Source organism: Tachysurus vachellii, chromosome 19 (genome assembly GCF_030014155.1).
Source record: "Tachysurus vachellii isolate PV-2020 chromosome 19, HZAU_Pvac_v1, whole genome shotgun sequence".
Lineage (NCBI taxonomy): Eukaryota > Metazoa > Chordata > Actinopteri > Siluriformes > Bagridae > Tachysurus > Tachysurus vachellii.
The window spans coordinates 21065467-21080466 of record NC_083478.1 but is presented as its reverse complement, the minus strand read 5'-3'; the positions used below and the strand labels follow the sequence as shown (position 1 = coordinate 21080466).

The 15000-nt window shown below is 42.3% G+C and overlaps 1 protein-coding gene across 2 annotated transcripts in view; it reads right to left on the bottom strand.

Moving 5' to 3' along the window:
• Positions 1 to 15000, bottom strand: part of LOC132862069 (collagen alpha-1(XXIV) chain) — a 74581-nt gene that overhangs the window by 33809 nt on the left and 25772 nt on the right. For both annotated transcript variants that reach the window (XM_060893912.1, XM_060893911.1), the window contains exons 6-19: positions 14509 to 14562; positions 14187 to 14240; positions 12000 to 12044; positions 11325 to 11378; positions 10826 to 10870; positions 9940 to 9993; positions 9451 to 9495; positions 7976 to 8029; positions 7718 to 7762; positions 1443 to 1496; positions 1305 to 1349; positions 921 to 974; positions 723 to 776; positions 222 to 275 (exon numbers count right to left, since the gene is read on the bottom strand). In XM_060893912.1, coding sequence (XP_060749895.1) covers positions 222 to 275; positions 723 to 776; positions 921 to 974; positions 1305 to 1349; positions 1443 to 1496; positions 7718 to 7762; positions 7976 to 8029; positions 9451 to 9495; positions 9940 to 9993; positions 10826 to 10870; positions 11325 to 11378; positions 12000 to 12044; positions 14187 to 14240; positions 14509 to 14562 — 711 coding nt within the window. The remainder of the gene's footprint in view (positions 1 to 221; positions 276 to 722; positions 777 to 920; positions 975 to 1304; positions 1350 to 1442; positions 1497 to 7717; positions 7763 to 7975; positions 8030 to 9450; positions 9496 to 9939; positions 9994 to 10825; positions 10871 to 11324; positions 11379 to 11999; positions 12045 to 14186; positions 14241 to 14508; positions 14563 to 15000) is intronic.

Genomic DNA, 15000 nt, shown 5'->3' with positions numbered 1-15000 from the left:
GAGAATAACCAAGGAAACAAAATGTTATTTTTCCCAAACAGCAGAGTTTTTTTTTTCACCTCAGGCCTTGATGGTAAAAACCACCTTAATCATCACCAACCCTATTATTTTTTTACCAACTGATGGGCAAGTCATGTTCCTGGACTGATGCTATCAGACTTTCCATGTTTCTACTGAGTTAGGACTTGATGTAGCTTAGCGAGCATGTTGGTGATACTTACCTCAGGTCCAGGAGGCCCTGGTGGTCCTGGGGAACCAAGGTCACCTGTTTTCCCCTTTCAAACAAGACAAAAAGTACGTATACGTAATCAACGTGGCAGTTTGGGCTTGTTGGTATAACTTGGGCTTATTCTCACAATCTCCATATTATTTTTTCAGTCATTGTCAAAAGATGAATGGTTTCTAACTTAAAGTAAACAATGACTTCTACAGAAGCTTGACAAGTTACAACACCACTCATTCCTCTTCCAAACCACATCTAAACTGGGCACATGTACAAAATGCAAATCATCCCCAAGCTCTTTTCCTTTAAACGTGACTCTGAGGTAAAAAAACTTTATCCCGTTACATCATGTGCTGCAAAGAGAACAAAGATAGCTGGTGCAATGAAGACTAAGCAAGTGGTGACAGCATGCAAAACATGTCGCAAGCCCCAAAACCTCAAACAGAGTGCTTTAATGAAGAATTTATGGGAATGCTGTGGTAAAAAGTGGCTAGCATACCACTGGTCCCGGTTTTCCACGTGGGCCTGGTGGTCCAGGAATACCTGCAGCCCCCTGTGCAAAAAGGAACATTATTAAATAACAAACTCAATAGTCAATCACAAGTCAGCACACATACAAAGAGCTACAAGTGCTGGAAGAAGAGCTGAATGTTAGCAATTCTTCAAGAAAGCATAAAACATCATCACATCCCCTTACCTTGTCACCCTGGTAGCCATTGTCACCCGGCTCTCCCCGTAATCCAGGTTCTCCCTAGATCATACAGTGCCACACAGAGATTATAGGCTAAACATAGCACAGAGCTTTTTACTTACAGGGTCATGCAGGGAATTTAGAACTTTGGTAAAGAAATAAATATCACTGTTGATACGGTTAGGAAACAAGTAGGTGAAAATAATCATAGGGTTGGACTTTAACCCAAATAAGCATCAGTATAGATACATCCTTGCTTTCCTACTTTAAATCAAGTCAGCTTTACATCCAATGCTGGCTTTGACTAAAACCACAACTGATCAGAATTAGTACAAGAGCTACGCTTTTAACATTTACAGATCACTGCAATAATAGAAATATTTAGATCACCTTATCACCTTTCAATCCTAGTGGTCCCACACCGCCAGGAAGGCCCTGCCAATAACACAAGAGGTAGAAAAGAGGTTTTCAGTGTCCACCAGAGAAGTCCATGGGGACTGGAAGAACATGACTTAATGATGTCTTTACCTGAGGTCCAACAATACCAGGTAGTCCACGAAGTCCCTCAGGCCCAGGGTTACCCTGAAAAAGAAAGAAAAAAAATATACTGGTGACAAAAAAGCTCAAATGATAAGGAATGCTCAAGAATGGGTTGAACTTTTAACTTCCGGATGATAGTGACAGCCCTAACTTTGCTCTTCACCAATATTTCCAGATTTTCACCACAGTGTTGCTAACCAAAATGAGTCATAGCTACATTTTCAAAAATAGACGATTTTTTTTTTTATTGCCAGTCCTCTGAGGTCAGGTCACACATTTTACAAGGGGAACTGCAATTTAAGTGCACACTTTCACCCTCTCACATTGGTAGCTGTTGCACAAAAAGGAAGATTCAGTTAGCAGGTAGACGATAGCTGAACTTTTCCAGCTAGTAAAAAAAAAACAGTGAGACAACCCTAATGTAGGTGCTTCTAAAGAAGATCAGGGGTGTTAGATTAGGGTTGGACCTAAACTCTAAAAGGAACAGGGTTAAGCACCTCAGGCTTACTTACAGTAATGTGACAGACACTAGATGACAGGCTAATGAGGAAAATCTCAATCCATCCTTTTTTCCATATCATGACAACTCTCCTGACACAAATTTCCTCCAGGTCTCAAACAGTACATTCCAAGTTGTCAACGCCTTTGAGCAAAGACGTAGAGCTGTGCCAAATCTCTTGAGCGTGATATCTATTACATGTCCAATTGTAAAATCACTGCAGGGCTCCGGAAAGGCAAGTGGGGTGGTAATGTTTTAGCCTCCACAAAAAACACTGCTGTACTGTATGATTAACTAGACAAGTAATATGTAAATAAAATTTGTGAAGATCGTGACTATGATGGTATGTTTGCGATCGGTTAAGCTGCAAAAGATAATCAGCTACAGAAGTCTTGTAATGGTTCATGTTTAGAAATCTTGTACTGAGCTCTAGGTCTACAGACCAATAGTGTGGCAAATTTTTTACATTCACTAATAGACTCTCCGCTTATCTGAACTACCTCGGGTCACGGGGAGCCTGTGCCTATCTCAGGCGTCATCGGGCATCAAGGCAGGATACACCCTGGACCCATCACAGACCCATCACAGTGCCAACCCATCACAGGGCACACACACACACTCTCATTCACTCACGCACTCACACTCTACGGACAATTTTTCCAGAGATGACAATCAACCTACCATGCATGTCTTTGGACCGGGGGAGGAAACCGGAGTACCCGGAGGAAACCCCCGCGGCACGGGGAGAACATGCAAACTCCACACACACAAGGTGGAGGTGGGAATCGAACCCCCAAGCCTGGAGGTGTGAGGCGAACGTGCTAACCACTAAGCCACTGTGACCCCCATGACTCTTACACATTTGCTTTAATTTTTATACCTTGGGATAAACTCTGGATCATAGAATATTACTGTTGAACATTAGGTTTACACACTGGGGCACTTTGAGCTTAAGGTAGTTCACACTGAGTCTTGATTAGGTTAAGTGGTGAGGCAGTGTCAGTCTGATCGGCTGTGACACTGATTCATTCCATGTAGGGGTAGATGTTTGCTAGTGCTGAAATTTGGCCTGGTACTTATTGGAGGAAATGTCATAAATAATAGACCATGACAGTGAAGCACTAACCAAATGCAATAGCCTTCATTCAAGTCATAATCCTTCCACATTTCCACAATCCTTTCAGCAACAGTGTCTAATGTTGATCAAATAATTCTCTTCAAGGACTGAAGGGATGTGGTAGCTCTGTGGTTAAGGTGTTGAACTACTGATCAGAAGGTCATGAGTTTGAATCCAAGTCCCACCAAGCTGCCACTGCTGGGCCCCTGAGCAAGGCCCTTAACCCTTAATTGCTCAGTTGTATAAATTTAAATAAAATGTAAGTCACCCTGGATAAGGGAGTCTGCCAAAAGCCAGAAATGTAAATGACTCAGAATCACCATCCTCACCACTTACAGAGCAACTGACTGCTGAGGTATTATCACTGGCATCCGTCACAGCATCCTCAGCCCACCACCAATAAGGACATGCCGCATTAATGCAGAGAACGCAGTGCATCTGGAGCAGCTAAAACCATAGGAATTGCACAGAAGGAGAACAGGAGGCCCTTATGACTTGGTGGGATAAAGACAAATTGTGTGTACTTCATAAAAGTGCTATGTCTCTTTCAACGGACAGCCTGCTTTAAAAACAGTAAAGCGCTATGAAAGGAGAAAAGAAAGCAAAGGCTGTAACATGATCTTGTCCTGGATCCAGAACTGACTGAAGGAAGAGAAGGACAAGGTAGAGGAGCTTACTACTGGTTTTGTAAAATGAAATAAACTGGCAGGGTCAAAAATGTTCAGAGCCACAGAATGCATGCAACTTATATTCCAAAGGCTTATAAGAATTCTAAGAACCAACTTCATAACCTTACCATAATCCTAGGAAAACCTAACACTAACTAATCCTACACCATCAATAACTAAAACTCATCCATATGCCAACCTAACGGGGGTCACGGTGGCTTAGTGGTTAGCACGTTCGCCTCACACCTCCAGGGTCGGGGTTTGATTCCTGCCTCCACCTTGTGTGTGTGGAGTTTGCATGTTCTCCCCATGCCTCGGGGGTTTCCACCGGGTACTCCGGTTTCCTCCCCCGGTCCAAAGACATGCATGGTAGGTTGATTGGCATCTCTGGAAAATTGTCCCTAGTGTGTGTGTGAGTGCATGAGTGAATGAGAGTGTGTGTGTGCCCTGTGATGGGTTGGCACTCCATCCAGGGTGTATCCTGCCTTGATGCCCGATGACGCCTGAGATAGGCACAGGCTCCCCGTGACCCGAGGTAGTTCGGATAAGTGGTAGAAGATGAATGAATGATGAATGCCAACCTAACCCTAACTTGGCTAACCCTAACCCCAACCCTGCTAACCCTAACCCAACTTAACTAAACCCCACCCTATCCTAAACATTTGAATGAATCATTTGTTTGCCTTGTCCATTGTCTTCTGTGAATATGTCGAAGCAAATGCTGTTCAGGAATCATTAACACTGGAGATATTTATGTACCCACATCTTCCAAGGATGACAGCGCAGTTGAAAAATAGAAGAAATAATGGAATGGCCAGTAACCTGAGATACAAGAGCAGCACAAGCCGAGTATTATTTAAAGATAAAGTTTAATCGCAATGTAGAAAAAAGCCACGGACCACGTCTTCTTTCAAAAGACGTTCTTTCTTGGAATTTATATGATGGTGGAGAACTTAGGTGGTCTCATAGGTGGTCAAATGAGTTGAGATGTGGTGAGTGTGCAGGTTTTATCAATCCATTCAGTGAGGATATCATGATCATCATACGTACGATAAAGACGATCATTCTGAAGAACCTTATTTTGATTTGTGGTGATGATTCCACAAATAAAGCGGATAAATGAATTCAGACGATACCAGTGTAGGAAAAAATAAAAACCTCCACAGAATAATGGAGAACCCAGTCTGTACATGGACTTTAATAGAAAGCTTAAGGTAAGCCAACATGGAAGAGCCAGCAGACTGAAATGGGAAAAGCAAAGCAACTCCATCTGTTGGAATGCCATTGAACTGTACATCTGAATCTCATAATCAAGTGCCTGGGACTGAAAATACAAGTAACTCACTGTGATCTGTGCCTTACTTCAAAAATAACAATTAACTGAACGTATTCTCTCTGGAAGATCGATCCCTGACCACGTTCCACAACATGACTGAACAACAGCACCTGAAATGGTATCAATGAACACGTCCAATAAGGATGTACTTCACACACCATACTGACACTGCTGACATTTCTACATCTGGGTTCTTTTTTTCTTTCTGGTTAAAGGAACTCCCACTTCAAACTAAAATCCAGATCCAGATATTTGGAGCACTGAAGGCATTGATAGAATCAATCCATTTAGAAAATCAAAATATTGCTCCCAGATGCGTCATTTGCCGGTTTGGGTGATGCATCAAACTGAACACTTTGGAGTTTGTATCCAGGGGGTCAGTACTGGAATGATGTAGCGGCTCCATGTGCTTCCCATTATTGTGTTTCTAATTGGAACAAAGTGAACACCAAACTCAAAGCAGTGACCTTGTAAAAAATTTCTGAGCCACCTAAAATATTCCACCAAGATCCTCAAGAATCTTATCGCAGGATTATGCATGTATGCAACCGTGCATGTAGAGTATGTGTGGACCTTGTACTGAGAGTAAGCAGCTGTGGTTACTGACGTACGACTAGGACCGATGGAATCCGGGGAATCGTGTAAGTTTTATATCCGTGGATTATATACAGCTGCATGGGATTAACATACAGTACATACAGTACAGCTAAGGTTAAAAAACCTCTCATGGAATTCTGTAATGTTTAGAGGGAAAATAAAACACCTGTAGAAATGCAGGTTGTACTGTAAGAGCAGCCACACATGTCTTCAGGGTTACGGTGCAGCAAAGAGCTCCAGAACCTCTGAAACTGGTGAGACGGATTCTCTACCTGGCTGTAATGAGTCTGTCTGTGTTTTGCCCTGTTTCTGTCTGCTGTCTTGCCCTGCTGTTAATTGTTTGCTCCGCCCCCTCATTTGTTACCATGGATACTGATTGAACTCTATCTCCCCCCCAAGGTGTGCGTTGTGATTGGTTCCTGTTTGGTATATCTACTCTGTTTGTTCACTGATCACAACGCAGAGACAATCAGAGACTAAGACGACACACCTGGGGGGAAGATAGAGTTCAATCAGTATCCATGGTAACAAATGAGTGGGCGGAGCAAACAATTAACAGCATGGCAAGACAGCAGACAGAAACAGGGCAAAACACAGACAGACTCATTACACTGGCTCAGGTGAAGGAGCTCAGGACCTTTTCCAGAGAATGCTCTTTTATTTTTGTAGGTCTGATGTAGGGCTGGGCGATACGGCTGAAAACTGTATCACGATATCAGTGTTTCATATCGGTCGATATCGATAATTATTGATATTTTTATGACCCATTTAAAATAAGGACCAGGAGAAAAATATATTACATGTAAACATTTTTATTTTAAACTTAACCTTCCTCTGATCGTAATCCCCTCAGTTATTAAGACAGAAATGTCAACAAGCAGGAAAACTCACATAATTATAATGTAAACATAAGTCTAAAGTCACAATGAACACTTATCAATTATCTCTTAACATTTAAGGTGAAAAATGAAAGAAATAAAGTATAATAAAATAGTGCAAAGTGTTAAATATAAACAGAGAGAAACTGCCATACTGGTGCACTGACATTTCCTCTTTTATTTACAATTTCCACGCTCGCTGAGGCTCATTTCCTGCTCATCAGTCGCCGGTTACTGAAGAGGAATCCAGCAGACCAGCACGAGACGACGATATGGCGCAACCAAACATGATACTGTTACATGACTGGCTGTTAGCGTGTCACTCCCTATGTTGTTAGGTTACCAGAGAGCGAATGCCTTTGTTAATGCAAACAGACTTGCTTCGCAACCTCTGTAGAATAAAAATATCGAACACATTTTTTATTCATATCGATCACGTGTCTATCGCGATACATATCGTTATCGTTTTATCGCCCAGCCCTAGTCTGATGATATACATATGATATACTCATGCTAATCCTTATTCTATACTCTGTAAAGTGATGTTACTGGAACATCAACATGTTCAACAACAAACACTGATACTTCAATCAAAGTTCTTGCAGAAAATGTCACCAAATCAACGAATATCCTTTCGCATGGAACGCTCGCTGTACAAATCCCTGCGATCGAGCTGTTACCATGGACACAAATATAAACCTGTGCTTTGCAGATCTGCTGCTATAGAAAACTGAACAACCAATCAACAGACAGAATTCCGAGACGAAAAATAAACGAATATTTTCTGTCATTTCTATACGTATCATCAACCAGACCTGACGACCTTTGCTGAGGATTTTAAACACCACTAATCCATTCTTGGCCAAGGAGCTGAGGAGCGATGGGAGAACTGTGTTCCTCACACTGAGAACAAATGACTGTAAGCATTAATTCTGACTTCTCTCCCAGCTTGAGATACCAAAACAGTGATAAAGAGGAAAAAGTGAAAGTTCTCGTTCTCATGGAAGACAGCTGTGAAGGCAAAGGTGACGAAAACCCCTGAGGTGCTGAGAATAAAAGCCATGTTAAATGTTTCCTAATCCCAACGTTCTCCTAATTGAACTATCTTATGCATGATGATGACATAATAACAGACCCTTTACTGTGTGTGTGTGTAGATGACACTCACTCTGAGGCCTGGAAAGCCACTGGTACCAGTTGCTCCAACAGATCCCTGTGACACAACACAGATCTTTATCAAATTGTGTTTTAGCAACAATATAAACCACAGCGAAGAGCAGAGATGATCCTCTGGAGTAATATTCATGTCTAGTAATCTGTTTCGCAGGACATTTCTCTCACTGGTCAACCGCTGAACTCTTTCGGCTAGCTTATTAAGTAAGTGCTCAAATCAACTCTAATAAGTGTATAGACATAACAATAGTACCTGATTCCCATCAGGACCAGGAGGTCCCCTTTCCCCGGCATCTCCAATGACTCCCTGAGAAAACACACACACATACACACACACACTATCAATGATCACATAGGAACGTCCACATAGGAGCATCAGAACCCGGGAATTTAACAGTGCTGTGCTTTTTATGCCTTGTTACATGCTATATAACAATTTTAATGCACTACAGTAATCCACTTGAGATAAGAAATCTCATTTCTTCTGTGCAGAAAAATGTGCTCACATGCAGATCAGAGGGCGAAAGCGTGTTTGTCAGATCTAACAGATCCTTTGAACATCTTCCATCTTGCTTTCATCCAGTCAGGGGAGGCTGTGATTAGACGGACTCACCTACAGACTCTGGGAGTCGTGCCCACTTGGCAACACGGCCCTAACCCTAGTGCCGCTTTTACACGTGTTGTTACGAGGCAAATTCTGGTCATGTTTAAAGGCATACAATGAAAATAAACATGACATTTTATTCATTTTATATAAGGTTTTGTGTTACTGCTGTCCATCACTGTCTGACAGAGTGGGATTTAACTTTCCGTTTAAAATCATTATCGTTTAACTTCAGCATTATCATAACTAGAATTCAACCATGATGTTTTCTGCTCCTCTAAACAGTACACTGTTTACGCCTCCCAGTGCATTATGGGATTTCACTGGTGTCATAGATGGCAGGCTCTTATTTCCAGGGATTTCAGAACAGCGTAACAGATATTGTGTCATCAGGTAGGCGTGGCCTATTTGATAATCTAACCCTAACCCTAACCGTAGTTTTTGGTTGTTTATTTGTTTACTAAAATAAATCTACCCGTATGACTGTTTTGTCCTTCGTAGTATGCTGTTTTTTTTGAAAGCGAGCGTTTTTCCAAGACCTCCGGAAACACGCCCACTTTACGTCGTGGTAACGAAACCCCTGGAATTTAGTGAATGCCGTCATAGACGTTTTAGTCAGATTCAGTTTTCTGTTCATGTCACGTGTCTTTTGTTTCGATTCCAGTCTTGACTCCGCCCCCTTTTGGGTCATTAGTTAGTTTCAGTTTGTTTTTTCAGCGTTAAAAGTTTTTTTTTTGTGTTTATACAGTGGATTATTCTGGGTTTATGCTGTTTGCAGTTCCTCTTGCTGCCTTATCTGATAATTACTGGATCCATATTAGTCAGAAAAACATTTTCTGATCATTTATTAGCCTTTTATAGCCATTCTGCGTTTCCCTTCGTCAGCTTTGATCTTTCCGTAGTCTAAAATCTGTCTGTAGTCAGTTATGAGGTTATGTTATGTTCATTTCTCCTCCTTCTTATCTTGCATATTTCTAGTCTTTATTCTATACATTTGTGGTTGGTCTCCAGTCTCCGGCTAATTTCTTGCCTTTACACCTTCAGAGCTTTATACATCGTGGCTAAATTTGGTGCAGGTTGTATTTTGGTTTCCCTTCTTCAGGTAACAGGTGACAATCTTTTACCTGTCTTCCTTTAGGTCCGTTCTTCCCCACAGGTCCCGGTATCCCCTGCAAAATGAGTGACAGATGACTATATATGCACGATTAAAACATATCAAACGAAACCAAACCCCTTTAACGCAATCGATCCATTAACATTATATAATTTGGTTCATGCAGCAGATCCATATGGACACTGTGAAAAACAATGAAAATCTCCAAAGGTGCTGAATGGTGGTGAGGTTCAAGAGACGAGAGCTGAACGTGCATGTGTGTGTGTGTGTGTGTGTGTGTGTGTGTGTGTGTGTGTATAGATATAGTTTTGGATGAATGCATCAATTGTCTTTGAATTTAAAGTTTTTTTTGTCCTGTAAAAGGTCCCGTGATGTTCAGTTTCTACATTCTAGATGATTCTATATGTTACGCTCACACTAAATAACACGTACAGGCACATGTGCTTGACCTGTCATTTAAAGCCTTGACCACGCCCACTTCACACATCATGACACTTACTCTTTCTCCCTGTATACCCGGTGCTCCGGGTGCTCCTGGGGGTCCGATAAAACCCTTTAAATGAAAAAGAGACAAAACTGTCAACACATTAGCATTGGATTGCGACCTAGTTATTAAAGAAGCGCTACATAAAATCCAATAAACACTACTCGGAATATTTCCGCTCATTAACTCTAAAATATTCTTTCTGGCTCCTTCTTGGCATGTAGGATGATAAAGAGCTGCCTGAGGGATTCCCAGGATGTGCTCCTTCTTCAGTTAGTGAACTGGAATATTTCCTCCAACAAATAAATTCCCTTCACTATATTCCCAAAAGTTTGTGCACCCTGACCACCAGACTCATATGTCACTGATTAACATCTCCTTCCAGATTGATCGATTCCCCATGTGTTTAAATCTCCTCCACTCTGCTCTTCTTGAAGATTTTACACAAGACGTTGTTCCTCATCCTACAAGAGCATCAGTGAGATCAGACTCTGATGTTGGGATGTTGAGGAGACTCCAGTTCCAGTTCATTCCAAAAGTGTTCAGTGGTGTTGAGTCTGAGTCAGAGTCAGGGCTCGGTGCAGGACACTCGAGTTCTTCACTCCGACTTTCACCTCCACATCATGTCATCATGGAGCTCAGGGGCTTTGTGTACAGGGACATCGTCATGCTGGAGTAGGGTTCGAGTTCCAGTGAAGTTAAATTTAAAGCTACAGCACACACAGAGACGTTCTGTACAACTGGGTGCTTCAGATTTTGTGGTAACAGTTTGGAGATGATACACATAGGTGTGATGGTCAGGGGGGCACATACTTTTAGCTATACACTATATCGTCTTCATCTTAGCGAATTACACACAAACATAAACAACAGAAATAGAGGATATAGTGGATGTGCTCACATTGACACCTTTAGGGCCTGGGTTTCCCTCTGGGCCTGCCAGTCCCTGAAAGAGAACCATCAATAGCACACACACACACACACACACACACACAAATACACAGATAATTATGCTTAACATGGTAAAACACAGTTTCTGACATTGGAGACTCCTTCAATAAATAAATAAATAAATAAATAAATAAATAAATAAATAAATGAAATAGATACATTCCTTTGTTACAGTGCACATATTTTTAGTATAAGTCTTATATTACGTGGAGTGTTCGCTGAACATACATCCCTACCAGTCTGCGGTTACTATAGAAACGAGAAGGTTATTACTGTAGAACATGAGCATTAATATAAACCTGCTGTTAAGAAAATGAACCAAATCAGACTGTGAACATTCTGTCTACTGATTCACTGCATTAAAGGATCCTTTCCTTTACACATTAGTCCCTCCCCATGCTGGAATTCTGTGTATATAGTTTCTCTTAAGTGGATCTTGGTCACTGCACCTGCCTGCCAGGGTAACCTGCTGCCCCGACGATGCCCGGCAATCCTGGCAACCCCTGTGGAGAGAGAGAGAGAGAGAGAGAGAGAGAGGGAATGTGAGAGCACGGCCATGCCAGTGCAGGAATAAAACATCTATTGTTCTCGACAGCACCCCGATCCACCGGCCGACCGAGTTCTCCTCACCCCGGCTCTGGTTGTGACCCAGGATGAAGTCGGACTCTGTGTCAGTTTGTAAAACGTCTCACACACTAGTCTCACTGTTCCCTTTTCTATCTGACGCTTAGTTAAATTTATTTGAACAAAGCGGTGTTTTGGCGTGAGATGCTTTCTCACACATTTTGTTTGATCAACTTGGGGCTCTTTAACGCCGCGACATCACTTCATCATACGGTCTTTATACACCGTCAAGACATGTCACTAACGAGCTCTGTCGTTAATCTCTACGCTCTTCTCCTTTTCTTTTTAACTCACACAACATGCTGATATTTCCGACATCTCACGATTTAACAGATTTTAACAAAACCTTTGATTTAGGCCACGCCCACGTCAGGGTTTAAAAACAAATCCAGGTAAAAGCATTGCGTTCTTAATACCTTAATATCCATTAGTACTATATTAGAGTAATGCAAACTGGAAGAAAACTTTGTGTGAGTTTTTTTTGCAAACAGGTTACATACCTGTTCTCCTGGCTGACCTGGTGGTCCTGTATAGCCTTTAGGACCCTGTAAGAAAAATAGAAGCAAATGATGAGAAATGTAAAGAAGAGAGAGAGAGAGAGAGAGAGAGAGAGAGAGAGATATCACCTTGTTCTCATTCCTCTCATGTGTTCTCTTTTCCCAGTCCAGCAACATATTTGGGGATTTTCTTGCCTTAGGTTCCCAACACCCCCCCCCCCCCACTCTCAGATAAGACTAATACCCTTTAAGAATTCTCTCCAAACTGTCAAAACCTCTCAAGCCTTTTCCCCTTCATAGAGCTTCACCTCACATTACACACACAAGGCAAGTCACAACAGCCAGAGAGAGACGTGAGGGTCATAAGAACATGCTGCAGATCCACGATGCCTCGCTCTGATCAGAGTCTTGAGGTGCTTCTCTGTGCAAGCTTGATGTATTAAGGAGATTGTTTTGTCCTTCAACACATTTCATGATCGCAGCTAGCATGTCTGAAGCCTTCTGCGAGTTCGGTGACCTTCTAGTGATGGATTCTATTCTATTGTGTCTTTAATCAGAGTTTTTTCCCACACTGTGATCTTCAGGTGTAGCTTCACTTTAAAATGAAAATAAATGAGAAATTCAGTGAGCGCTGGAAAATTTTGGCCTTTCACCCTGAAGCGTCTGCATGCTGGCAGGATTCAGGGTGAAAGGGCAAAATCTTTACGCCACGCTATTTACGCCTAGCCAAGGTCCGGTATGTGGGACTATTTCTGTTCACGGTCGTGTGGAGAGACGTGTCTGTAACCGTGGCGCTTATCCTCACGTTTAAGATGAAAGTATCAGTGACTATAGTTGCAATATAATATACTGCAGTCCGCCTCAGTGTTTCTACCTGAACGACGGTATGAAGAACATCACATCTCCACGTGGTTTTGGTGGAAACGACAGATCTTATTTCAGGAGTTAAGAGCAAGGTCGAAATTCATCCAGGATTGTTGGTAGACCGATACGTCACGTCATAAGCGATCCACCAGGAACGGCTATTCATCTCCGAACGGCTGTCATCTTCTCATCTATTCTCCTAAATCCTCTTCAGATGTGGAGATGTGAAGGCAGAACACGGGGCTAAAGGGCAATTCTGCCGTGCTCCTTCAACTACACCATAAATTCACTCAAGGTTTCAAAAAAAAAAAACTGAACAGATCTGAAAACTTACACTGTAGCACTGGATTCTGTTTGGTCAGAAGGTAATGATTATTTTCCTTTAACAGAAGCTTCAAAGCTTTTGTTATATTCAGTAGTGTGTTCTAATACTGTAGTGTTTCTGTAGTAACACTCACTCACTCACTCATCTTCTACCGCTTATCTCAGGCGTCATCGGGCATCAAGGCAGGATACACCCTGGACGGAGTGCCAACCCATCACAGGGCACACACACTCTCATTCACTCACACAATCACACACTACGGACAATTTTCCAGAGATGCCAATCAACCTACCATGCATGTCTTTGGACCGGGGGAGGAAACCGGAGTACCCGGAGGAAACCCCCGAGGCACAGGGAGAACATGCAAACTCCACACACACAAGGTGGAGGCGGGAATCGAACCCCCAACCCTGGAGGTGTGAGGTGAACGTGCTAACCACTAAGCCACCATGTATGTTCCATGTATGTACAGTAAGGAGTCTCCATGTCATGGTCTGTTCACACTGTTCAGACAGACGGGAACGTTCACGGGTCCAGTGACATTTCGCAAAACAATAAATCATGTGATGTTCGTTTATAATATTTGGCTAATTGCTGTGGCGTAAGTGGGATAAAACCCTTGGTAGGAAACAAACAAGGAAACTTTCCTCTTCCTCTAGGAATCTCCTTAACCTGTTTCCTGTATTATTCAGCTGCTCATGCTTGCAGACAGAAACACCGTGTTGTTGCTCTCGCTCGTCTCTGGTTGCATCTCTGGCTCTTTAAAGCCGTGGTGTCAGAAGGTTGCCGGTAAAAGATGACCTGTGATTTTGTGAGGTGCTTGACAGGAACTTAATGCCAGTGTGTAACTCTATCCCACTGAGAAACCGAGCAGTAGTGAGGGAAGCTGTAACACAACCTGTCCACACTCCAGTCCAGGGAACACCAATGAAAGGTCTACTTTTAGATCAGATGCCTGATGTGTGGGACACAAGGAAACCTTTCAACCCCTCTCAACTTACCACTGGACCTAGAAAACCTTTAGGGCCTGGAGAACCTGGTGCTCCTCGCTCACCCTAGACAAGAGAACAAACAGAATAAGTCTAGAATATTCCAGAAGGCAAAAACAATCATGAATAGATGGAACGGAAGAAAAATAGATGAGAATGAAATGACAGGGACATTTTAAAAGCACTGATTAAATCAACTCTGAGCTTCTGTGTAGGAAGGAAGGAGCAACAAAATAAAGCAAAACAGAATTCAGGAAATCATCAGAAAACAGAAGGAGGAATGAAAAGCAGACCGCTGAGCTGATCTGAGAGCAGTGAGAAGTGATCGTCTCACCTGTTCTCCCTTCGTCGCCTGACCTGGGGACAGACCGGGGTCACCTTTGGAACCCTGAGGCAACAAAAAACATCATCTCAGTTTCATTTTTCATGAAACGAACCGACATGAATTGAAACACTCTACAACATGACATGTAACTCTAAACGGATAACAAGTACAACATTGTTCTTTAAGTACAAGAAATTGTCACCGTAGCAACCTGCTGAGAGGAAGAATAAAAAAAAATGAATCTAATTTCCTGTGTTATTAGTAATTCTGCATTATATCACTTTGTCGCTAGAAAAATCAGACAAATGTGTCTTTCTGCAGTGTTAAACAAGATCATAAACAAAGCAGAGCTCAGCTAGCATGTCCCCTTTCAGCTAGCATGTCCCCTTTCAGCTAGCATGTCCCCTTTCAGCTAGCATGTCCCCTTTCAGCTAGCATGTCCCCTTTCAGCTAGCATATCCCCTTTCAGCTAGCATCTCCCCTTTCAGCTAGCATGTCCTC